The 26,723-nt window shown below is 43.2% G+C and overlaps 1 protein-coding gene across 1 annotated transcript in view; it reads left to right on the top strand.

Annotated features, from left to right (window-relative positions):
- Positions 1 to 26,723, top strand: part of LOC311224981 (calsyntenin-2-like) — a gene marked incomplete at both ends in the record, with an annotated part of 513,638 nt that overhangs the window by 268,525 nt on the left and 218,390 nt on the right. Inside the window, one exon of the mRNA XM_084310155.1 lies at positions 10,519 to 10,681. Within this exon, the coding sequence (XP_084166281.1) occupies positions 10,519 to 10,681 (163 nt within the window). The remainder of the gene's footprint in view (positions 1 to 10,518; positions 10,682 to 26,723) is intronic.

The following is a 26,723-nucleotide window of genomic DNA, read 5'->3' as shown; positions in this document are numbered from 1 at the left end:
CACATGCTAGCCTGTAATAATCCCCCCCAGAAAAATTTACTTTGCATTTGATATATTGCAAATATATGCCATCACACACACTGGCATTTAAAGGGTTAGAATTATAAAATTAATATGTGGTGTTATGATCAGGGCTGAAGTTGAATAAAATATTGTATTTATCAATTACAAAAAACTGAAAATCCATAAAAATCTGTGTTGTTGCTAATCATACATATGCTAGCCTGTTTTTTAACAATAATTTGTGATGCCATCACAAACACTGGCATTTAAAGGGTACAAATAAAAAAAATGCCTGCACCAGAATGCAGGAAATGAAGTCTTTGTAACAAACAAAATTCCTGGTGGGGGACCCCCAGACCCCCTGCTTAAAAAGTGGCCTGAATGATTTCCCCAGTCCGGCCCTGGTTAAAAGCCTCCAATGCTTATTAGTGTGTGTGCGTTTGAACGTTTGCATGTTTCAACCATACATTTCCATTTAATTTTCTTTTTACATCCTATACTAGTGGGGGTCGCGGCTCTCTGACACAGTTTTTTTTGGGTCGCGGCCTGAAAAGTTTGGGAACCCCTGGTCTAGCCTGTACCCCCCAGACATGTTGCTGGCCCCGTCAAAACAGTATCCTATCAGCCTCTCCATGGGCAGGTCGAGGCGTAAAAGTATTTTATACACAAAAACAGCGTCTCGGCTGTTGTGTCTGGGCCGGGCATTGTAAAAACCCCAAAAGAAGTTCTGAGCTTCCAAGTTGTCATCGGCGAACTGTATATTACACGAGAATTGTTCTTTTCCAGTGAGTGACATCAGTGGTTCCGTCAGCGCTCAAGCCAAATAATGGGCTTTTGGATGCTTTGCCTCTAATTTGTTGCTGAATATCATGGGCAAACAGCTGTAAGATTTCGTTTTGGATGTTGTTGGACATCCAGTTGTCTCTCTTTTGGAGCCAATTCTTCAACTCGGGATCAGACTCGGTGCGCACTCATTCCATCATGAGCTGCCATAACACCCCATCCCTATTTGCATCACCCCTCAGTGGAAGCCCCTGGCGCCCGAGGGGGGGTATAGGGGAACAGACTCAGTTAACTCTTCAATACCTGATGCTGAGGCTGAACCTGTCGTCTCTGTCTCTCTCTGACGTTTATCAGATTTAGTGGGACTGTCACTGGGACTGGCGGGACGTTTAGAAAATAAATCTGATATTTTTCTTTTCTGCGAGTGAGACATTCTGTGCTAGCAAAGTCTGACTACTAGCTAAAATCTACTGACTGCGCAAGCACTGTATCACAGTAGCTCGGTGGTTCGTGGCGCGTGGGAAGGGCGGGAGACGGGAGGTGAATACAATTAGTTGTTTCACCTGTCATTCAATCAGTCTGTGACAGTCTGTCATCACTCGAAAATCGACTCGGTTTTACACGTATGATTGTGGACATACAGTAGTGTAATGAATGAATGAAAACTTTATTTAACAGATTGGAGAATGGCTACAATACAGTACGGCTCAATAGACACAATATTAAAATGGTGAAGTGCTTTGAGCAGGATAAACTTATAATATACAGTGTTACAGTTATACAGTTACAGTATATACAAATATATAAATACTGTCATAAAAAAAAACATAAAAAAAAAAAAATTATATATATATATATATTTTCTTTTTGCAATAATTGAGAGGGGGTGCTGCAGCCCCCCCCCCCGCACCCCCCCTTCCAACGTCCCTGTTGTTGGTTGACTTTTTTTTATTACATTGGATGTCATTTTGTCACAGGAAAGATTTGCCTCTAGGATGGAACCCAGGTAGGTAATTTCTTCTTTCCTTGTGACAATATTGTCACCCACTGTAACTGAGAAGCCGTCGGTCTTGCTGAGTTTGTTATTTGAACCGAAGAGAATGGACTCTGTTTTGCCCATGTGTAATGAATTAGTTTGTTATCAGCGAGCCATATGCAGATTTTGCCTAGTTTACGCGCTGAGGGTTTTTTCAACCTGTAACTTGTTCTTGTCAGAGACCAGCAGGGCTGAGTCGTCCGCAAACAGGAACAAGTTGCAGTCACAAGCTGACAACATGTAATTTGCATAAATTAGGAACAGTAGCGGTCCTAGTATGCTTCCTTGTGGAACACCACAGCTCACTGTGAGGGGGGGGGTAGGGTACCGTTTACCTCCACCATCTGTTCTCTCCCCTCCAGGTAGGATTGCATCCAGCTCACTGATAGACTATCAAAACCAATTGCTTTTTGTTAGGGTTTGTAACCGACCTCAAACGCAACGGCACAGAGAGGAAGTTCAGAGTTAGCCAAAGCAAGGGCGTATTTATTTACAGAGTCACAAGATGGAATGAAGTAGAGCAATCGAACAAACGGGGAATCTGGCATGTGAAGATTGTTGCGGCTCTGCAGATACTCCCAGTAGGTAGTGGTGAGGAATTGGCTAGTGACGTTGAAGCGGCTCTGCAGATCCTCCCAGCTTTCACTCCCGGTGGAAACGGAGAGAGAGAGAAATCAGAGTTAGCCCAGTGCACACACAGAGGCAGAGAGGTGACTGATCCAGTATAAATCCAAGTGACTTGATCTTCGGTGTACCACACACAAGTTAGCAGAGTCCAGAGAAAAAACAATACGGTATCTTCAGTGTTAATCTAACACAAAAATTTGGTGAGTCCAGTACAAACAAAAACGGGATCTCTTCGGTGTTCACCAAACACACAAAAAACTGATAATCCAAAAGATAGTTTCCAAAAACTCACCAGAGCGCAACGCGAGAAGCGGGCAGACTACGAGCCGTAGCTCCGAACGAGGAACCAGGTTCTCCACAGCAGTTCTCCACAAAAGATCCCGGAGAGAAAAAAGACAGCAACAGCGACGGGAAAGGCAGGTGTATGCAGGTGTAATTCAAAACGACCCAACACCGATAGTAAGGGGTTCTGAGCATATAAAGCCTTCAGGGGCGCTAATCACAAGCTGTGACAGCTGCGGGATGAGATTGATACTTGCTCTAAAAGCGTGTGGCGGGGAAAGCACCAATCAAACACGGCAGGTTAAAAGAACGGAGCGCGTGGCGGGGAATGCATTAATCACATAGTACCTTAAAGGAACGGAGCGTGTGGCAGGGAGCGGACCAAAACCTCACACTTTTAGAATGCCATCTAACAACACACTTCATATAAATCCCGCAATTTATTATTGTTTTGACAATGGGTCATGACAAACCAATTACATAATCCAACATATGTGTAAAAATCTAACATATTCCAGTTTAACATTCCTGGTTATAGTGCATTTTGTGTTGTTATTTTGCCGATTAGCTGGAACAGACAGAGAGGTGCTACAAAGAATGGCATCTAACAACACACTTCATATAAATCCTGCGATTTATTATTGTTTTGACAATGGGTCATAATCCAACATATGTGTAAACAACTAACATATTCTAGTTGACTGTATCTTTTTTGAATGAGTCATTATGACGAAATCAATACATCCATTCATAAAGATTATTGTCCGCCATCTTGGTTTCATTCAGAAAAAGGATGAACGGCGGAGTCATTCAAAAAGAAAAGTAAAAAAAGTAATTCGGTTGTGGGCAGGTTCTGGGGTCACGTGGAGTGTGTTATACGAAATAACAACGGCTAACTTGACTGTTTCAGCCAATCAGAATCAAGAAATGTGCATGCTATTGTATAAAGAGATTTTTACAAGCTCATATTTCGCTAATAACACTTAAAAACATTGGTAAACAAACATAGTGCTGGAAATAAACACTTTGACTGCTGTTTTCACAGTGAAATAAATCTCGGACCGAGATTAAATAAAGAAGCAAGCCAAACAGAGGTGAAGGGGAAGGAAGAAATAAGCTTCTCTGTTAATGCAGACTTGTTTCTGGTTAAAAAAAAAATCATTTTCAAAAACAAAAGGGGAAAGCGTGTACAAGTTGGTTTAAACATCTTCACAACAACACACTGCTCTCTGAAGCAGGGAAAAAAGCACAACATAATGAAAGAAAGAGATAGAGAGGGTTGAAAGAGGAGGTTGGCTGGAGAATAGTCTGACCAAAAAACATGCAGCAGAAATGGATAGCCTCCAGCAAAATGTGTCTTCTTGTCAGTTTACTAGAGCAATGTGGGAGTGCGTGCGTGTGTGTGTGTGCGTGTGCGTGTTCGTGTGCGTGTGCGTGTGTGTGTGAGTGTGAGAGTGCTGTAATAGCTATGTGGTGAAGACGATGCTCCTCAAATATTTCTGATATTTGGGAAAATGTGTCAAATTGATTGAATTGATGGATTTGAACAAACGTTCAAACAACAACAAATACGTTTTTGTACCTTTATTTAACCAGATAAGTGTCAGACGAGCGTAGGCTACAGTATAGCTGCCAATGTTGCGTGATATGAAAGTGCACAGATAGGAGGGCAGAAAACCAAGAATAGACTTATAAATGACTGTAAGCCAATGGGTGTTGCTTCCGCATAGACACAGAGGGCCAATTAGCCTTGGTGTACAAGGTACAGTGATGTGTGAGAGCTTTACAGCTAGTCACAAACTTCAGCGCACTATGATAGACCGTATCTAACATGCGTAAACACTGGGCAGATGCATTCATATAAAGTAGTGTGTGTGCGTGATGGGAGATGGGAGATGATAGCCTATAAAGTTGTTTAGATAGGGGTGTGGGTTGGGGATTTGTGTGTGTGTGTGTGTGTGTGTGTGTGTGTGTGTGTGTGTGTGTGTGTGTGTGTGTGTGTGTGTGTGTGTGTGTGTGTGTGTGTGTGTGTGTGTGTGTGTGTGTGTGTGTGTGTGTGTGTGTGTGTGTGTGTGTGTGTGTGTGTGTGTGTGTGTGTGTGTGTGTGTGTGTGTGTGCACAGGTTAAGTGCTGCTGTTCAGAGAGACATGGGCGACATGTCACCCATCTGTTGGCCTAGCGGGTGTTCCATCTGGGCTCCCTCCATTGCTAGCTGGGTGCTCCCTCAGCCCAATGATCCCCTCACCTCTCTCACCTCCCTCACCTCCCCGCTATGAATGAGACAGAAAAGCAGAATATTTTGCCAAACCATAGGTGCTCTCAGAATAACATTGAACTCAATGTATCTCTTACAGCAGGGTTTCTCAACAGGGGCGGTACCACCCCCAAGGGGGCGTTCAGACGTGTCAGGGGGCGCTGGGCAATATTCCCTCTAATTCTTTTTTCGGTCTGAGCAAACACTCAAAAACATCAGCAACTACTGAGCAACATACGTCACCTGCCAATTAACCGGTTAGTTGATAAGCGGAAAAAATCTGAGAATCTTAATTTCCCTCAATGTCTAAAATAAAAATCTATACATTTAGCTGATACACAGAAATAATACAAAAAGGCATATTATATTCCTTAATCAAATATTTATTTGACCATTGATTGATGATACAGAGCAAAGTCCTTACTTTGGCTGGGTTGGCAGTGGCGGTGTGAGTTGTGTCACTAACTTTTGTCTTTTTAGGGGGCTGACTCGTCATTATTTTATTAAGTGAATTATCATGCGACTTCAAGGGTGACCATATTGTGATTTTTTTTAAAGAGGACACTGCCTTCAGCCTCAAGATACTTAATGATACTCGAGGTTTACTCAAAGATGTCTTATCATTTTAATATATTTAAAGTATGCCTCCTCTGTATGGATATAAAATTATTGTTTATAACAAAATAATATCTCTCTATAACCAAAGTTACTCAACATAAAAAATATGAAGTAATGTTCTAAATAACAACTCTTCTGTATTAGAAAATCCAGCTTTAAAAAATATATCTTTGTATCTTTTCAATGTAATGTAAATGATAAAACAGTAACCTCACAAAGATACTAATTTAAAAGTGCACTATGCAGTTTCAAATTTGTTACATTTGCATAACTTGCAATTAGTGTACAAAACTAATTTATTACACACATAATCCTTAGAATGATTGTATCATAACAAGCATCTTATCAAACCAAAACATCATTTTGAGGCATCAAAATAGTTTTAAGTTATTTTCTTTCTCTCTCTGTATAGCTGAATACTTCAATCAATTCGGTCAACTTTGCCATCAAACTCTCGCCTCACACAGCTTTATTTGTAATGTTTTTCTGTGTCCATGTGAGCTTTGAGATCGCCAGCACCTTTATTAGACACTGAAACATATGGTCAAGCTTTGCACGGGTTGCACTCCGCTTCCAATTAGTCTCGACCGGGACGGTAAATTGGGAATTTTCTCTGCAGTTCATCTGTAATGTACATTTTCGGCATTGTGAGCAGAATCAATGCTGGTCGGATCTGTCCGCTTCCTCATATGTTGTGTGTGTGAGCGCAGTAGCGACGCCCACAAAGCACTGAAAGCAGGCTTCTCTGTGTAACGTCACACGCAACAGGGTACCGTAGTATTCGGTGCAACGCACCAGTAAATTTAACTACATGCATATTTTACACAAACGTTTCTGTGCGTGACAGATTTCAGATGTGAGCGGGAGCGCTTTGCCATGTGCACGCTCGCACGGGCGCACCTTAGAGGGAACATTGGTGCTGGGTGGGGAATAGTTGAAATGGTTGAGGTGTGTGTTGTAGGGCTGACCTCGACTAGTCGAATAGTCGACTAATCGATCGAAATGAGCCGTAGTGGACTGCCAATCTCTCAGTCTAATCATTCTTTCCAAAAGCAAAGAGGCCTAGAAGCGTGGCTAACACTAATGGCGCGCATACCAGAGAGGCTAACTGCCTAAGTAAACGGGCACAGAGGCACTGAAAGAGGATTTCACCTGTCTAATGAACACACTAGAAGAATATCAAGATGCATCAGTGGACCAATTGTATGCTTTCACAGAGGACAAGAAGCCTTCAGTCGACTACTTCAGACATTAACACTTTCAGTGACAGCCATTAGATGCAGCCCTCTGTAGCAACGCCAACGTTAGATCGATAGGAATCCGTCACCTTGTTTGTAGAGCTATAACTATATTCTATATTATAGCTATGGATACAATACTATGGTCATTTGCCAGTGACCTTCTTCCGGTCAAAATGCAAAAAAGAGATCATTTTTCCATGCATACATTTGCACGTTATATTGTGGTGAATATAAGTATGTTTTTAGATCGGTCTGGGGTAATTCCTGAAATGCTGAGGAATAACCTTATAGCCGTATTATACTATAACCGCTGTCGTTTCTTGCCTGGACCCGCTATTATTCTCAAATCAAATCTATATCATAGGTATTATGTTTCATCATGAATGTATGAAAGGGGGGGGAGTAGTTTTTTGATGCTTTGATCGCCACCAACGGCATACGTTGTGGACTAACATTACAGACACACGTTCGGATCGAGCTGAAGACATGCTTGGATCAACGCAAGATTTATATCATATAGCCCTTACCTTGACTAGGATGTACCCCAAAAAGAATATTCCAATTATCTGATCGTGATTCCAAGTAGTGATGTCCATCGTGTCGCCAACATAATCCACCACACATCATGCGTCGGGAGCTGATTCTTCTCAATCCGACCGTTATAACCGCTGAGCTTGAGCAAAAAAATTAAAACTACCCGGACCCATTTGATCGACCCACATGACAAGCTAGATACAAGGTTTCAAAGGGTGCTCAATACCGCTGTCTAGCTGGATGTGGCCGGTATTGCACTTTGGCGACCTCAGACTCATTCCCTATGGTAACAACAGGCTCCCTGGGTGGATAATGAATACAAATATTTTAAAAAAGGAAAAATTACCCAGAAACGACTTACCGGTACGTCGTTTTTGGCACTGAACGACATGGGCCCAGAAATGACTTAACTCGTTTTTGGCACCCAAAGTGTTGAGCACAAAATGGAATAATCCAGTCGACTATCTGCAAATTTTGGCCAATCAAAGTCGACCAGGCCATGTGAGCGGCGTGGTGCGTGAGCGGCGCGGGGAGCGGAGCGGGCGGTTTTGACGTGAGCGACGGAGTGGGTTTTAAAATGGGTCGGCGCGACGTCCGGAGCGAGAGTTCTCCTCCGCTCCAATCCACTCCGGGCCGCTCACAGTGGTTTAACACTGATGTAATATACATGTAGTACAATGCCAAAGCAACAGATGGCGATGTACAAACATGAAGGCCATTTTCAACCAATGAGAAGGGTGAACCGTCACTCACATCCTGTTAGAAAAAGTATATGACGCCATTGTTGTTGTCGTTAGCTTACATGCTAACGTTAATGGCAGCGACCATAGCATTGTGGCTAGGCTAGCTATCATCGCTTAGTAGAGCTATAAACAACGTTATTTAACATTGCAGAATGGGTACAATTACAATACGGCTCAATACAAACAATTGTTAAGGGGCCCAGGGGGTGTAGATTGTTGTAGTTTGGTCAAATCAATTTTACATCATGCTCCAAACAAAACAAAAAAAATCTGCCGAGCGATGTGGAGCGGGGACCGGGGAGCGCTCGATTCAAGGTGAGCGGTGAGCGAGCGGAGAGCGACTTGGGGGCGGGGTCAACATGAGCGATTAGCGGAGCGGAACAAGCCGTCTAGAGCGAAGAGCGGATTTCTCGCCCGCACCGATCCGCTCACGGGCCGGGCCCTGAAGTCGACTATACAAATCCTTAGTCGAGGTCAGGCCTAGTGTGTTGTCTGTTTTGAAATGGCAGTTTAGTCCTACATTTGAATGCACATTTCCACAATTCTATCGTTAGACTTGCTTTTACCAGAATCTTCTGCAGCTTCTTTCACAAGGCTTTTCACTGTTTTCTATGGTGCGTCAGGCTGAACTAACTTCTCTGCCTCAGTTCTTTTAACAAGCACCAAAGTAGAAAGCTATCCTACCTTTGCGTGGAGGCGCACTGGAATGCCATGCTTTATAGCCAGGGAGAGGGGGACTCGGCCCAGTGGTTGCAGCAGCATCCTCCTTGTTTTTCTTTGTGCAAATCCAAGTCTATATAGGGCAGTGGTCTGTACAGTCGGCTCTCCTTGCTCATTATTGGATATTTATGCATTGCAGCGTATTCAAAAGTGGAACTTCGATTTGCCTACTCTGCTATCACTGTGCAATTATACCATTGTGGAATAAAAATCTGATCATATCATTTCAAATTGGATTTATGGTTTTGGAGTGAAAACGCTTAATATACCAACTAATACCAACATTGTAAGTTCTTTATCAAAAGCTATTTGCTTGGATTATTAGAAAACATCAATGTCCTCCTCAATGAGGCAATAGGTTGTCCAGAATGAAATAATACAGCATAACACTCCTACCAACAAAGTAGGCTAGCCTACCATACTTCATTAATCACAATGGGTAAAATAATTACACCAAGTCATATAAACGAAGCATCAGGTTAACAAACTTCAATTCACAGCTGTGCATTTTAAAGCTACTGTATTGTTGTTTAAAGCATAATAACAATAATAATAATAATGGCTTGAATTTATATAGCGCCTTTCACGTAGCATGATGCTGATATTTAGGCTGTAATGTATCAATGCAACAATACATTTGTACAACATAGGTAACCAATTTCCAAGTTGGTTACTTAGCGTATTTTATAAGACTTGGACTACTACAGCAAATAACAACATATTAGGAAGCCTAAAATTTGGTTTATAGGCTATTAGGGTGCACATTTAGTTTGCTCATAATAGCTATATTAATTTATATTAATTAAATATGAAATGTATTATTACAGATTGTTGCTGTTGAAGAGGAGCGGAGACAAAGATGAATGTTGAAATAGTGACTTTATCACGGAACATGCTGTAATTTCTAACACTGATACAGTTTTTTCCTATCAGCCTCAGACATTGGTAGACTGTCCTTGTTTTCTGTTGGAACTAAATGTTTTTCTTGGTAGGCCTACCAGCACCAAATAGCTCGATCCTGGATAATACACTGGCCCAAAAAAGGGTGAAAACCACTGTCTTTGTATGGCAGGTAGGACCAGGCTGCTTAGAAATTAAGGAGGCCTTTAGTCAGTGGACCGGCTTGTCTCAAGGTCAAGCATGAATGGACTTCCATGGTCAAACTTCTTGAGTGTGAATGAGCAAGTTAGTCCGGTGTGTGTTGTGTTATCCAGGTCAGTGGTTCTTAACTAGGTTGGTCCTTGAGGAGGTTCCAGGGGGTCCTTGAGGAGGAGGAGGTTATAGGGGGCCTTGGGGAGGTTCTAGTGGATCTTGAGGAGGGGGTTCCATGTTGGTCCTTGAGAATGTTCCAGGGGGTCCTTGAGGAGGTTCCAGGGGCTCCTTTGACATAATTTCACTGTTTCATTCACTAGAAGAAGAGTGGCTGCTCTAATCACATGTTTCACTCTCCACTGTCATCTCCTCAATGGCAGTAGAGACAGTTATGGAATATCTGGATTAAGTCATAATCTAACAACAAATATCTTCTCAATAAATAATAATATATCTTGCAATGGGTTACGTTTTCAGAGACGCTGTTATACAGTATGGCAGTAAGCTTTTGCTATGTCTTTTGGTAATGTGGTAAAGTGAACATCATTGACTTTCTCTCTCTATCTCTCTCTCTCTCTCTCTCAGATCTGTGATAAGGAGTGGCACTACTATGTCATCAACGTGGAGTTTCCAGTGGTGACACTCTACGTGGATGGAGTGACCTATGATCCCTACCTGGTGACAGATGACTGGCCCATCCACCCCTCCCAGATCGACATGCAGCTGACAGTGGGAGCGTGCTGGCAAGGTGATTGGTTGATAATGATAACATTGAGGCGGGCTAAGGAGCTGTTTGCAGTTCTAATCATCCATAAGGAATGGTATCACGGTGGCAGGTTGGCTGGCTGACTGGGTAGTGGGACCAGCTGGTAGATTCAATCCATGGTGTCAAGAGCACTGAGCGAGAGCACCTAACTCCCATGAAGTGTAGCACTACCAACCTGTTCAGAGGAAGAGTATTGGTTATGTAACCTGAGCTATGTTCCCACAGCCCTATGTTTGCCCAGCCTTATGTTCACCCAGGCCTATGTTCCCCCAGCCCTACAGTATGTTCCCACAGCCCTATGTTCCCCCAGCCATATGTTCCCCCAGCCCTATGTTCCCACAGACCTATGTTCCACCAGCCCTATGTTCCCCCAGCCCTATGTTCCCACAGCCCTATGTTCCCCCAGCCCTATGTTCCCACAGCCCTATGTTCCCCCAGGCCTATGTTTCCTCAGTTTAAAATGGCTGCTATTCATGGCACCTTGATCCCTGGACACCGTAGAGTCAGGGTGCGAATCATGGGGGAGCTCGGTGAGCCATGGCTCCCCTAGATCAGACATCAGCTCCCCTGAAAACATGATTTGTGAATTTTTGGGGGGTCTCTAAATTACTGAAAATAAATGCTATTTTTGCCATGCATTTCTCATTTTTCTGTAATTTTCTGTATCATCATCGTGTATAATAATAAAATTAGGCTATTTTGATGTATGATTAATGATTTGCGCACTAATTCACTGTAATAGACAATAGCATAAATCTGCACTGCAGATATACCCTATATCGGCACTGCAGATATACCCTACTCGTAATAGATGGCAACATGCTATTATTGCGTTTACCATTCGGAGCGTGGCGGCGCTGCAGCCTGCAGGCACAAATCAAACTTCATCAAAGAAGCGTAATGTCGAAATTTAAATGAAATATCAAAGAAGTAAGCCGCCTAACCAATTTTGGTTTTACAAAGAATGCGAAGCAGCCTGCTGCGGGGACTACTTCTGTCACATGCAGATTTTGAGAATTGGGCAGATCTTCATCATCAGGTCGGTGGCGATAATGTTGCATTTGCCTATAATAATGTTAGACTTGATGTGTTTGGTCACAGACTTGTTGTTCGGTATTGGTTCATCCGTGTGTTTATGTGTAAATAGAGGACTGTTGTGTGTGAATTTTAGTGTTGGATCAGAGGGGTTAATCTGAGCATGTGTATTTTAATATGTGCGTTTTCATCATGCCTGCAGACCTGTGTGGTGTGGACTATGTGTGGTTCTGTAACGTTACTCATACCCAGAGTCATATTCTATGACTCTGCTCATACCTATAGCCTAATAGGGTCTGTGTCGACCGGGGACGTTTTATGAGTTGTCAGCTCCTGTCTGTCATTCATTTCTATGCTACAGACGCGACCGGCGCGCTCCTTTTCCCAGCGTCGTGCCTCGCGTTTTTGTGCGGAGTGCTCCCTACTAAACTAGTTCAACTTTTGGAGAGGAGCGCGCTCATCAAGGTAACTTTTTTCGACCGACCAATCAACATCGAGGAAGTGGCGGAGCCGCGGCAGTCGCGAGACCCAGGAAAGCGCTCTGAGTTTTTATATTTTTTTGCTCCCCCCCCCCCCCCACCCCCTGGGAGCTCCCCCGAAAATCATGGTATGGTTCACACACTGCGTAGAGTAAAGGTTTTACTTGTTCAGAACTTCCGGTTCCACTGGCACCAAGCAAGCGGCAACAATTTGTATACCTGTGCTGTGGGGATGTAGGCCTGAGGCAGCAACCTTTACTATCAAAAGAGCCATTTTTTCCCCCTCCCACAAAATAAAATTCCTCTGGAGCCGCAAAACCAATTTACCCTTAAAATTAAGATAACACAGTGTATAACATTTTATATATAGTTATCCCCAAGCATACCCCACATTTAGCATAAAACGCCTGACAATTGCATACCCAAAGTAATTTGCGATTTATTATACTTTATACTTATAGCACAGTTTGTTGCATTAATGGCATTATAAAGCAACAAAAAGAAAATGTTTGACTTTTTATTGCTGTTTTTACCTGTTATAACAAAGGAAAACCTCAAACTCTTATGAAGAGGAGAAAAAAGACTGGCTGTGTAGACCTATTTTTAAATAAAACACAGAAGAGGAGAAAAACACTGGCATCTGTAGACCTACTTTGAAATAAAACCCTGAACTATGCAGGTATTTTGAGTATTTCCTTTATTTGTGGAACATTTATAAAATAAAAAGTAGTCCACTTTGAAAAAAGACTACCATGTGTAGACCTACTTTGAAATAAAACCCTGAACTATGCAGCTCTATTTGAGTCCTTCCCTTATTTGTGGAAAATCTATAAAATAAAAAGTTAATTTTTTGTTGTTCGCACATTTCTCACCACATATCAGGCATACAGGTACAGTAAGCCTGCATTGTTAGTCGTGAAAGAAAATTAATCTGTCCATGCTGAATTAAACCCTCTATTTTCCTCAGACTTTCCTTTTTTTGGATTTATCCATGGTTAGCTTACTGGGGGGTCGGAAACTCAAGATTAGCCACTTGCAGATGGCAGGGAGAGGTGCGGGGTGTGACATACTGTATATTTTAGTTGATGAAATATTTTAGTTGACTAAATATTTTAGTTGATGAAATATTTTTTTCATTTCAGTGTCACAGTATGACATCGATCTCCAAAATAAAAGTAAAAAAAAAATACATAATACAATTATTATTATTATTATTATTTTTACCAGGGAGCCGCAGCTGATTGGCTAAAGAGCAGCATGCGGCTCCGGAGCCGCAGGTTGCCGACCCCCGAGGGAACATAATTATGGCCTAATCTTGATGGAAGGAAGATTTCTTAGAAATGGGGCAACATAGGGCTGTGGGAAAATATAGGAATGACCCTGCAGGTTCCAGGCCCGGCCAGGACACAGTCGGAGAGCGGTGTTCGTCCTCTGGCAGTAGACTTGGCAGTATGCCTATTTTACGGTGACAGGGACAGGGACAGGGACGCAGAAAATTTGTATGTCTGATTATCAAATGTCCTCCCATTTGTATCCTTTATTTCACGAGTGTAATCACATTGAGATTTCCATCTTTTCTTCAAGTGGGCACTGGCCAAGAAGGCAGCATAAAGCTTATATTAGATTAATCATTAGATGTATTTATTGTCATTATACAGTACAAGTACAGCACAAGCACAAAAGAAGTTTGGCATCCAACCAGAGTGCAAATGTAACAGTACAGTGCAATAGTAATGTACAATGTGATTAAACTGGGTATGATTGATTGATTGATTGAAAAGTTTATTAACAGATTGCAGAATGGGTACAGTACAGTACATCTCAATACATACAGTTGTTAAGGGGATGCAGACCAGAGAAAGACTTTCGTCTTGTTTCCACCAGGGTCCCCCATTTTCAATTCATCATAACATATATGACATACATGACATACAGATAGACAGTACTGCTACATCTATACATTTATGACATATCAGATTTGCAAATACAGTACTGTTTGTGATACAAAAGTGTCCAGAAAAGGAGTGTATATACATTTGGCGTAGAAACTGTACATTGGAGGAGGTTGGTGGGGTGGGGTTGGGTGGGTTGGGTGAGGGCTGTACATTGGAGGTGGGGGGGGGGGGGGTTGGGTAGGGGACACACACACATTTTACACTGTACATTGGAATATTGACAAAGCCTTACTTGGTCATTTACTGTACAACTAGGTTAGGACATTTGTAGGGGCCAGTTTCGAATTGCAGTCTCACGTAGGTGTTTTTTGAGAGTGTTTTTGAAGGTGGGTAGTGATTCACATTCCTTTACAGCTTTAGGCAGGGCGTTCCACATTGATGTGGCATAATTGCGAAACGTGTTTAGTCCCTTGTTTGAGCCGAATCTGGGTTTTACATGATTTGTGGAGCTCCCTCTGGTGTTGTGATCGTGGTATTCACTGACCTTTGGGAAGTATTTTGACATGTACATGGGTACCTTGGTCGCGTAGTGTATCTTGTAGACCAGGCCCATTGCAAGTTGCTGTACTCTGTCGTCTACTCTAAGCCATCCTAGGTTGTCAAAGTGGGCAGGGGTGAGGTGGGTTCTAGGAGTCAGGTCAAGTAGTAGTCTGACTAGCTTGTTTTGAGATGTTTGTAATTTGTTTTTTAGTGCCTTTGAGGTGCTTTGGTACCATGAGGTGCAAGCATAGTCGTAGTACCCTTGAATGAGTGCTCCTGCTAGAGTCTTCAGGGTATTCTTGTTTACCAGAGAGGAGATCCGGTACAAGAATCGCGTTCGTTGGTTGACTTTTTTTATTACATTGGATGCCATTTTGTCACAGGAAAGATTAGCCTCTAGGATGGAACCCAGGTAGGTAATTTCATCTTTCCTTGTGATAATATTGTCACCCACTGTAACCGAGAAGCCGTCGGTCTTGCTGAGTTTGTTATTTGAGCCGAAGAGAATGGACTCTGTTTTGCCCATGTGTAATGATAGTTTGTTGTCGGCGAGCCATATGCAGATTTTGCCTAGTTCCGAGCTGAGGGCTTTTTCAACCTGTAACTTGTTCTTGTCAGAGACCAGCAGGGCTGAGTCGTCCGCAAACAGGAACAAGTTGCAGTCACAAGCTGACGACATGTCATTTGCATAAATTAGGAATAGTAGCGGTCCTAGTATGCTTCCTTGTGGAACACCACAGCTCACTGTGAGGGGGGGGATAGGGTACCGTTTACTTCCACCATCTGTTCCCTCCCCTCCAGGTAGGATTGTATCCAGCTCACTGATAAACTATCAAAACCAATTGCTTTTAGCTTGTCAATCAGAATGGTGTGATTGACAGTGTCGAAGGCCTTTTGTAGGTCCAGCATGACCATGCCGCAGTATTTGCCCGCGTCCACCTCTTGTTTGATGTGGTCGTTCAAGTAGAGAAGGCATGTGTCAGTGGAGTGGGATGTTCTGAAGCCAGATTGGAATTCGTAGATTAGATTTTTTTCCGCGAGGTACTTTTCGATCTGTTCGTATACTATTTTTTCCATGACTTTCGAGATGGATGTAAGGATAGAAACAGGGCGGTAGTTACCCGGGTCTAATTTGCTGCCCTTTTTGTGCAGGGGTGTTACTCTCGCAATTTTGAAGTCCTTGGGGACGTGTCCCTGTTTTATGGAGAGGTTTATTATGTGTGTGATGACTGGGGTGATGGCTGCTGCTGAGTCTCTGAGGAATTTGGAGGGGATGTTGTCATGGCCAGTGGCCTTGTTTGGTTGGAGGGCGCTCAGTTTTTTGAGTACCTCATCTGTAGTTACTATTTCCAGTTTGAAGTCGTCTTTGTGGACGCCTAGGTTCATGTAGTATGCTACTATGTGTTCTACCCCATACTGCCCTGAGTGGGAGGGTAGTTTGTTTACCAGTGTTGTGGCTATGTTTGTGAAGAAAGTGTTTAAGTAATTGGCTACATCCAGCTTGTCTGTGATGAGCGTGTTGTCCGTCTTTATGTTTATGTTTGAGAACCTGGTTTTGAGTTTTTTACTGCAGCCTAGTTGATTGTTGAGTAATTTCCAAAGTTCACGTGGTTTATTTTTGTTTTCCTCGGTTTTGTCATTGATGAAATTTTTTTTAGCAGTTTTGATCATGGAGTTTACGTCATTTCTTAGTCTGTTTCTTTCTAGTTTGAGTTCAGTCACGTGGTCTTGGAGTTCACTGCTCGTGCTTTTGGTAAGCTTTGACTGACTTTTACGAAACTCAGGTATAAATTAGTACTACTGAGTGTAGTGCTAATCAGATGTGTGGACAGAGTTGTCATATAAAATGTACATTGATACATGTAGAAAGACAGTATGGTAGTAGTCATACTGATGAGCTCCTTGGTTTGCTTGGTGTTGAGGGCCAGGTTGTTATCGGTGCATATATATGTATGTATGTATGTATGTATGTATGTATGTATGTATGTATGTATGTATGTATGTATGTATGTATGTATGTATGTATGTATGTATGTATGTATGTATGTATGTGTGTATGTATGTATGTATGTATGTATGTATGTATGTATGTATGTATGTATGTATGTATGTATGTATGTATGTATGTATGTATGTATGTATATATGTGTATATATGTATATTTGTACTCTCGTTGGGGCCTCTTGGACCAGATCAATGTTTTATCTGGCTAAATAAAGGTTAAATAAATAAATAAGAAACTGATGATTTGGTCCTGTTAACTTTGAATTTTCTATGGGGACTGTCCAGATCCCTCTCAAGGACCTGGACCTCACTTTAAAAAACTCTAATCTAGTTCTAGTATTTGTCTCTAATTACTCTAAAATTGCGTATTTCTGTGTGTAGAAAAAATAAAGGGGGGGGGAACCCCCCCTCCACCCCCCGGGCTGAAGCCCCCAATGTTTTCTAACCCTAAAAATGCCCCTGCTCAGCACGCAGCACGACGCCGATGTTCAGGGTGAGGGAGGAGGAGGTGAGATTGCCTATCCTAACAAATTGGGGGCTGTTTGTTAGGAAGTCTAGTATCCAGTTGCAGAGGGGTTGATGGGGAGGTCCTTGGTTTCATTTTCACATAAAACAACACAAACACAAATTACAATTTTTTTGTTAATCAAGATAGTAAAAGTACACAAATACTAAAAAGTTGAGACAAATTTGAATGTTAAGGGTATATGGGGTTATGTATAAAGCCATAGTAGTTGGCATGCCGCGCTTCCTCTTTCATATGCAAACACACGTAAGACCAGACTCCAAAAGAAAGGACATTTGAGAGAATAACAAGAATAATTACATATGTGGGAGGGCCATTGAGTGTGAATGTGTTCTCTGGCCTTGAATGAACATTGTGATTAAGCGCTGCACTTAGTCCGCCTCTGACGCACTGCGGAGCCGCGCTGAATTGAAGATGCACAATTAAGCTGTCTACCTCTGAAAACCCATGTATGGGCACTAAATGTACGGCAATAAAGAGAGTGATAGAAGAGAGAGAGAGAGAGAGAGAGAGAGAGAGAGAGAGAGAGAGAGAGAGAGAGAGAGAGGGAGAGGGAGGGGGAGAGAGAGAGAGAGAGAGAGAGAGAGAGAGAGAGAGAGAGAGAGAGAGAGAGAGAGAGAGAGAGAGAGAGAGAGAGAGAGAGAGAGAGAGAGAGAGGGGGAAACATTTCCTATTTTTCATGCAATGCAGCGTGCCGTGTAGTGTTGGAAAGCCCCAAACGAGAGGACAAATGTGAATGAATGTGCTTAATGATGCCTAGCCCTTAGATAACGTGTCAAGATGTATCTTTTCTGCAGGGGCAAGGGAGGGGGTCATTCCAAGGCCCTTTTATCTGCTGCAATGACCCCCCCCCCCCCCCCCCCCCCCACCCCCTCCTTCTTCTTCATCTTTATTCTTTCATCGAGTGCTCCAAAGTCTTAGGAGGATTAGAGAGCCCTGAATGGAAAAAAGAGTTCAGAGACTATTATCCATTTCATAACATGGGGAGCTAAGCCTCTGTAAAGACTTGTAAATGAGATGACCCTGGTATGTTTACATGAGATATTAGCCCCGGGCAGATTGCCTCTCTTAAAGGTTTAACTCAGCTTTAGCCGGCGCACTAGCAGAGTGTTGACGGTGTGAGCTAGCATGTTTCATGAGTTTTTCTTGTGAGGAGTGTAATCTTTTTTTTTTTTACCAAATCTTTTTATTTTCATATTTTCAAACAAGAAACAACACAGCACAATAATGACAATATTACATAACAGACATCCAAGAACACAAACTAACACAACAATGACTAGACAATAAATTAGACCTATTATATATCGGATACACAACCAGTCAATACAAGTTGTCACAAAGAAAAAGGATAACAAAATAAAATCTTACTATAAAAAGTGCTTACCGAGCCCCCTCCACCTCCAGGTCCAGCAACCGCAAGCCACAGTCCCGGAGGACCCACAGCCCGGCCCCCCCGCGAGCCAAAGCACCACGCCTCTTTAGCGCCTCGACCCGCAGAGACCCCGAACCGCGGCCCACCCCAGCCAGAGCCCACGATCACCAGACCCAGATCAGAAGGGGGTCAGAAAATATACATAGGACCAATATTGAATGAAAAATAATAAAGAAAACAAAATTAAAAATACAAAAACACCATAACCATCAACATACATGAATATTCGCTCTATCTCCCCCCCCCCCCCCCCTCAGGACCCCAACGTGAGCCATCAATATAATACCTTATCCAGTACTTTCAGTTATTTCCAGAGTCATATGTGTTCTTTTAGTTTTTCCACCACGGCCCACCAGACCGCAATATTGGCCTAATTTTTTATCAAATTTTTCTTAACATGAAAACAAGACAACACAATACAATAACCATAATAACAATACACAAAACTTCACAGGGAGATAACAGAGCAATAATAATAAAAGAAATAACAATTTATAAAAACAGAGTACAACATTTCAATTTAAAGGGGTACTATCTTACAATTGGCCTTTCCCAGTATTCAGTACCGTTTCCCGGCCGTGTGGCTCTATATCAATAAGACTTATGTCTCTAATTCTCATATTGGCGCACTCTTCCAATTCCCCTCACAACCCTCACCCTCACCAATCTGAGTCATCTCAAAACGTGCAAATCAGTGATGTCAGAGATTCCCAGCTGCATAACAATGTGGCAATTGTCACCAGGCCACACAGTGGTTGGAGCCCAGCCTCAAAACGGCTTAATATCCTGAGGTAGAAAAAACGCTGCCCCTGAGTACCCGACCAGAAATACAAAACAATGAACCTTTTCGAAAAACAAAAACCTACAGAGTGTTCCATAGACTCACAGGAACCGTGCAAAAGTGACCAAACAGTGAAGAAATAGCAAAATAGCAAAATAGCTCCCGCCAATAAAATTCCCCCAGTTATTCCCCCAGTTAAAGTTAAGAAGGACAAGACAAAAGACAAGACAGACAAGACATTTCCTCCTCCCCCTCCCACGAGACCGCCAGACTCCCCCGAACAAGCACCTCAACCCCGCTCAGCCGCACACGGCGGTCCTGACCTTCTCAGCTGTTGCAAACCACAGGTCAATACCAGCCTGCCCCACCCCAATCACCCGCGCCGTGGATATCTCAAGATGAATCACATCCAACAGTGTTAGGGACCAGTTAATCACTGTGAGCTTCTCAGGCTCCTTCCATCTCAATGCTATTAGCTTCTTCGCTGCTGTGACGCCCGCTAGGACAACCCTTTTTAGTTGTACGGACGCGGGTAGTGTCGTTATATCGTTCAGGAGAAGCGTAACAGCTGTGAATGGGATAGTTAAGCCACACAAATCTGAAAGTTTGTCCGTTATTGACCTCCAGAAGCGGGCCACTGGTGGGCAATCCCAATACATATGCATATAAGTGCCAGCGGCCCTTTGAGAGCACAAAGTGCACCGAGAGTCGGTTACCAGTCCCATAGCAAATAGCTTCCTAGGTGTAAGATAGGTCCTATGAATATAATTAAAATTAATTTGCTGGTGATTGGGGTTGCGGGAAGACAATGCCACATTTGCCCAAACATCATCCCAGTCAAACTCGGGGTCCAACTTTGGGATATCCACACGCCAGATTGTATCCAATGACACATTTTTATACGTGGATTGAATTAATAGCGTATAAAAGTCTGAGACAAACCCTCTGGAGGTCGTCCTGTCCACTATGAGCCTGAGGAAGGGGTGTGGTTGCAAAGCTTGAGCCCACGGCACGCCATGCCAGCGCTGACCTTAGTTGAAGGTAAAGAAAGAAGGACTCGCCGGGAAGATCATAAAATTCTCTTAAGTCCTGAAACGCCCGAAGGCCGTTCTTATCATAAATATCCTCCAGAGTATGAACTCCCCTCCTTTGCCATTGAGGAATACTAACCGGCTTGTGCCCAACAAGTAGTTGCTGATTATTAAAAATTGGAGAGTCCAGGTGCCATGGGCATTTAACCCCACACGACTTCTGTACATTACACCACGTTTGGATCACGTGAGTTATGATCGGTCCATACCTCAGTCGGCATTTCGAAATAGGGACAGTGGAGTACACTACATCCTGCAATCTTAGCGGTGAAACCGCCGCTGCTTCTAAGGAGCGCCAAGATACAGCCTCTACAGGGTCTAGCCAGCACATCAGAGGTCTCAGTGAAAAGGACCAGAAATAAAGCTTAAAATCAGGGATTGCGAGGCCCCCATCTTGTTTCCTACGTTGAGTAGTAGCTCTTTTGATTCTCGGGCGTTTGTTATTCCAGATAAACTTAGATACCATCGATTGTACCTTGCGCCAGTGGTCTATTGGAGGGGGCAGGGGGAGCATTGAGCTAACAAAATTTATCCTAGGCAGGACGTTCATTTTGATTATGGAAGCCCGGGCTTGTAAGGAGTTAGGAAGGGACGACCACCAGTCTAGATCCTGGCGTATTTTCTCATAAGTACCCTTAAAGTTGTACTTAGTAGTTTGACTCAGCGTGGGGAATATTTCTATGCCCAAGTATTTAAAATGTTCCACTATGGGGATATCAGCTGGTAGTCGCACCACCTTGGCCAGCTCATTAAGAGGTAGGCAGGCTGATTTGTTCCAGTTAATCTTAAAGCCTGACAATTTACAAAAGTCGTCGATTATTCCCAGTAATTTTGTGGCCGACGGGGAGGGGTCGTCCATAAAAATCAGTAGGTCATCCGCATAGAGAGCAATTTTGTGTGGAGTATTATTGACCATTATGGGGACGATGTCCTCCGATTGCCTAATAAATTGGGCCAATCGTTCGAGGGAAAGCGCGAATAGTCCTGGGCTCAGAGGACAACCCTGTCTAGAAGATCTGGAGACTGGAAAAAGTGTGGAACAGTTTTTGCCTGTCAGTATCATTGCCGACGGCGAGGCATACAGGACTTTAATCATATGAATAAAACTCTTTCCAAGACCCATAACCTCAAGTACCTTCCACAGGTATGACCACTCTAGTCTGTCAAACGCCTTCATGGCATCCAAAGACAGAACTGTGGACGGAGCTGTATTGTCTTTACTGTTATCGACTACATGCAACAGCCTCCTAAGATTATCTGCAGCCAGGCGCCCCGGGATAAAACCAGTCTGATCGCAGTGTACCAATACCATCATAAATCTCTGCAGGCGGCGGGCCAGCACCTTGGCAAACACTTTTAGATCGGCCCCGAGAAGACTCAGGGGCCTATAGCTACCACAATCATTGGGATCTTTATCCTTTTTGAGAAGTAAAGAAATCAACGCCATGTTGACATCTCTTGAGAACTCCCCTTGTTCGATAGCGTAATTGATCATATCGAGCATCAATGGACCCAGTTGGTCCCAGAAAGCTAAATATACCTCGGGTGGAATACCATCCCAGCCTGGTGCCTTACCCCTCTGCATTTCAGCAATCGTCTCCCTTAGTTCCATAAGAGTGATCGGTTTCCCCAGTTCCTTAGCCTCTTCCTCAGAAATGTGGGGTATCTCAAGCCCGCCAATGAACGATTCAAATTTAGAGTTATCGAAATTAACCTCTGACCTATATAACTGTGAGTAAAACTCTTTAAAAGTGTTGTTGATCTTTTTCGAATCAGTAGTGACTGTTCCCTGTCGCGTCTTGATCGAAGGGATATCCGAGAAATTATCATTCAAGCGTATTTTCATTGCCAATAGATGGCTAGGCCTGGAACCGTGAAAGTAGTAATTTTGCCTTGTCCTACAGTATGTATCAAGAACTCAGACTGTTGTTTAAGTATGGAGTTTATTTCTTTCTTGACTATCTTACGTTGTGTGTTTAGTCGTTTGCTATAGTTAGTTTGCAAAGATGCGTATAGGTCCGCATATAATGTTTCCAGTCCTTCTAGCTTCTTTGACCGGGATTTACGCAAATTGGAGGCGAAAAGTGTGACATGACCCCTGATAAATCCTTTCAATGCGTTCCATAGGACCCTAGGGTCCTCGACCGTGCCAAGGTTGATCTGCAAGAATTCAGCTAGTTTACTCCTGAACTCAGAACAGAAATCATCGTTCTTTAATAAGGTTGAGTTAAAACGCCACCTGGGAGCTCTCGTGGAGAGCCTGCCAAAGGTTGCCTTAAGGAAAATCCCCTTGTGGTCCGAGAGAGCCAGGGGAACCAATGAGACGTCGAAACTATCAAACATATTAGGGGACGCGAATGCATAGTCTATTCGAGAGAAGGTTTTGTGTCTGGCTGACAGGTGAGAGTAATCCTTGAGGGTGGGATTGGATATGCGCCATAGGTCTGCGAGCCCCGTGTCCTGGGCCCACATCCTGAGGGCCTTAGAGGACCGTTTTTGGTCGCTTGTTTCAGAGGACCCGGACCTATCCATCTCTGCATCCCAGCACGCATTAAAATCGCCACCCACAATGAGAGCGTATCCAGTAAGTTCCAACATATTCTTCGTGATTGTATTATAGAACGCTGAATCAAATGTGTTAGGGGCATACAATGCTATTATTGCCATCTTCCTATGAGAGAACTCAACCTTTGCTATAGTAATCCTTCCCTCCGTGTCCGACCACACATCCAGGACTTTGATATCAAGGTTACGTCTTGTAACTATGACGACTCCTTTTGTCTTATCATCGGCTGAGGATGAGGAGATAACGTGATATTGTTGATTTGCTAGCCTTGACACATCACCCACCAATAAATGCGTCTCACTAAGGAGAGCAATGTCAATATTCCTTCTCTTCAATAACCAAAGAACACTGGCACGCTTGTGTGGGGCGTTAAGACCCCCTGCGTTCCAAATTAAAATATTCAATTTAGCCATGGTCGAATTTGTCTAAATGCGTGGAGAACATACCAGTGCAGCCAGGCTGAGGACAGAGGCGCTGATCCAGGCGGGCCCAGACGGTCGATCCCAAGAGTTCAGAGGAGGAACAATTACACACATATAGGACAACAGTACAGAAAACACAGAAAAATACCACCCCATTAAGTAGGTTGCTCCAACTCCGATTGAGCATACCCTCTAACAAAAACACTAAGTACCCAACTCACTCCGTATAAGAGCTGTGCACGAAATAGAACAATTAAGGCATAATAACAAATACAACAGTCTTCTAGACTTTTAATTCCTGGTATAACCTCTCAACAGTAGTCGTATGTTTGCATTCAGGCTGTGCTTGTTAGGTCTCAAAAAATTAAATAACAGAGATAATAAATGCACATATACATATATATATATATACACACACACCCACACACTCACCCACGCTGGAAATGTAGTACCAAAATAGGGTAGCTCCACACAACGTATGTATCCACCGACAACTATATCCTGAGTGGTAGAACAGGATAAATGAAATAGTGAATGAGCACTTACACATACATACTCCCACCTATACAACCATACATACATATACACACACATACCTATAAGAGTATTAATATGGCAAGTGAAATTATATTGGCCCCTTCAGCCCATATTTGACTAAACAATGTGTGCCCTCTCCCTCCTATTAAAATAATAATATTAATAATAAAGAAAAAATAATTGCACGCATATATGCGCAACCACCACCCCCTATAATACATATATATGAATGTGTGCGTGCACCCGTAAACACACACACACATACACACACATACCGCAGCAGTGTAGTAAAGAAAAAAGGTAGATTCACACAATGCATGCATCCCCCAACATTTATCTATGTAAGGCAAGGTTAAATGGAATATTGAGCACACGCACACACATCCCCACACAACCAAGCACTCATATATATATATACACACACACATATATGTAAGAGGGTATTAATATGATGGGTGAAATTATATTTGGATATTCAGCGCCCTCTACCTCCTTTTAGCCTCCATCACCCCTGAATAGTCGAGATGCCAAGAGCATTGGTCGCACAGATACGCCGTCATCAGACTGACGTCATCAGTCTGTCCCAGAGATATCATATACACACAGTTCGCTCCGGTCCGAGTTAGCAGCTAGCAGTGGCTACTGCAAATTAATGTCTATATCAAGTCCATAGCACAATCCCAATATACACAAACACATTCATTGTAACAACCTCTGTTAACTGTTGTCACAATAATAACGTTTAGCTTGACTGGCTTCGGCCGGCAGTGGGGATAGCTGCAAAATTGCTATAGCTGGCTAACGAGGCTAGCTGATACCTTCACCTTGTTGGTTTGAGTCCCTCGTTTTCAGATGTCTGGTTATATAATCCTCCGCCTCGGATGGGTCGTCGAAAGATTTCTGCTCCCCTTTAGGAGATGTGATTTTCAACGTCGCTGGGAACAACAGACCAAACCTGATATTCGGGCAGCTGTGTAGCATCTCTCTAGCCACCTTGAATGCCGCCCGTTGTTTTCTTACTGCCATCGTGTAATCTGGGAAGATGTAGATCTGCTTCTTATTGTGGTGGATGGGTCGTTGAGTCGATGCCTTCCTCAGGATGTCCACCTTCTCCTGGAAGTAGTGGAACTTGATCACAATCTGTCACGGGGGATCCCCATCCATTTGGCTTGGGTTGCAGACTCCTGTGTGCCCGGTCAATCGTCGGAGTGTAGTCTAGGTTGAGTGAATCCTGGAGCAGCTTCGCCACCGTTTCTTCCATACGTGCACCTCCAAAACGCTCATCTACTCCAATTATCTGACAATTGTCTCTGCGTTGTCTGGACTCAAGATCATTTGCTTTGGCCGTTAGTTGTTTGATATCAGATTTCATCGATTTCACCTCCGTTTCTAGCTCGACGACTCTATCGGAGTAGTAATTAGCTCCCTCTTCCAACGCTTGTACGGCTGTAGCCTGTAGCTTGATATCTTGGTTAGCCTGATCTATAGCCTCATGTTGCTCCGAACGCACGGTAGCTATTTCTCTTCGTAGCTCGTCGGAGAGGTCTCCCAGCTTAGCGTACAGTTCCGTGGTTATTATAGCCACCGTGCTTTCTATCTTTGACATCACCCGTTGTTCCGAGTCTTTGATGGCTTGCATGATGGAGGTGAAATGCATATCTGGCACAGCCATTTTGGGTGTTCCGGTTCCAACAGTGCCCGAGGCTTTCGGGGTTGATTTAGGCCTGCTCTTGCCAGCCTGCTCTTGCTTGCTAGCCATCTGAGGGTCGATTGTCGTTCAAGTGCAACAGAATATTTGCGAAAATACTGTTTTTCTTATGTTGTTGAGTGGTTATACTCCATTTGAACAAGTTATAGTATTAGTCTAAAGGCTGAAATTTAACGAAATAATAGTTTTCGTGCAGAGCTCAAAACGGACGCGTGTTACATGTTGCTGCTCACCACGCCCCCTTGTGAGGAGTGTAATCTAGAGTTCTAATGTTTGGGCGGTCGGGGGTCAGGGGTCAGCGATGGGTTAAGAACATGAGTCTAAGGAACTGCTCTCATTGGTTCTCTTTCTTTCCTTTCTACACCCATGCACGGGGCACAGTAATTGGTAATTGGTAATTGGACCCACTCTGTCCGTTAACAGCTATAACATCCGGTTAAATGTAAATAAAACATGAATAAACATAAATGTATATAATTACCAGATAAACACAAAGTCACAACATATGTTCGACATGATCCTTATGTTGGAGATTTTTCAACTGAATTGAAAGCCTTGCCTGCTATCGAGGCCTGCAAAGCAGTATTTTCTTTTCCTTGAGTAACAGACACTGAAGGGACTGGACTCTATCATTATGTTATGAAGAGGAGTGATTTTTCAACTAAATTGAAAGACATTCTTCTAATGTTGCTCCAAAACCTTTTTGTTAGTGCTTGGGTCCACCAACTGAGTACCAAGGTGCTCCACAATGTTGATGATCCAAAGCGCTTTACAATTTGTTCCTCACATTTTACCCATTCACTCACACATTCACATACCAATGGCAGAGGCAACCATGTGTAGAAGGGTGGATTATCTCTGGTGAGGGTGCTATTCTACTGGTACCGGATAGTAGGCACCCGGCAGAGCTAAGTCCTGCCGGGGTCCCCGACTGCAGTGTTGAGGTACTAGGCTTAAGGTTAGCAAAGGTGACATATAGGGCCTTAGGATTTACTGACCTAGGAC

This window comes from Notolepis coatsorum (genome assembly GCF_963971535.1).
Source record: "Notolepis coatsorum genome assembly, chromosome: 1".
Classification (NCBI taxonomy): Eukaryota; Metazoa; Chordata; class Actinopteri; order Aulopiformes; family Paralepididae; genus Notolepis; species Notolepis coatsorum.
Note: the sequence above shows the minus strand (reverse complement) of the source record. Positions and strands in the feature narration are given on the sequence as shown.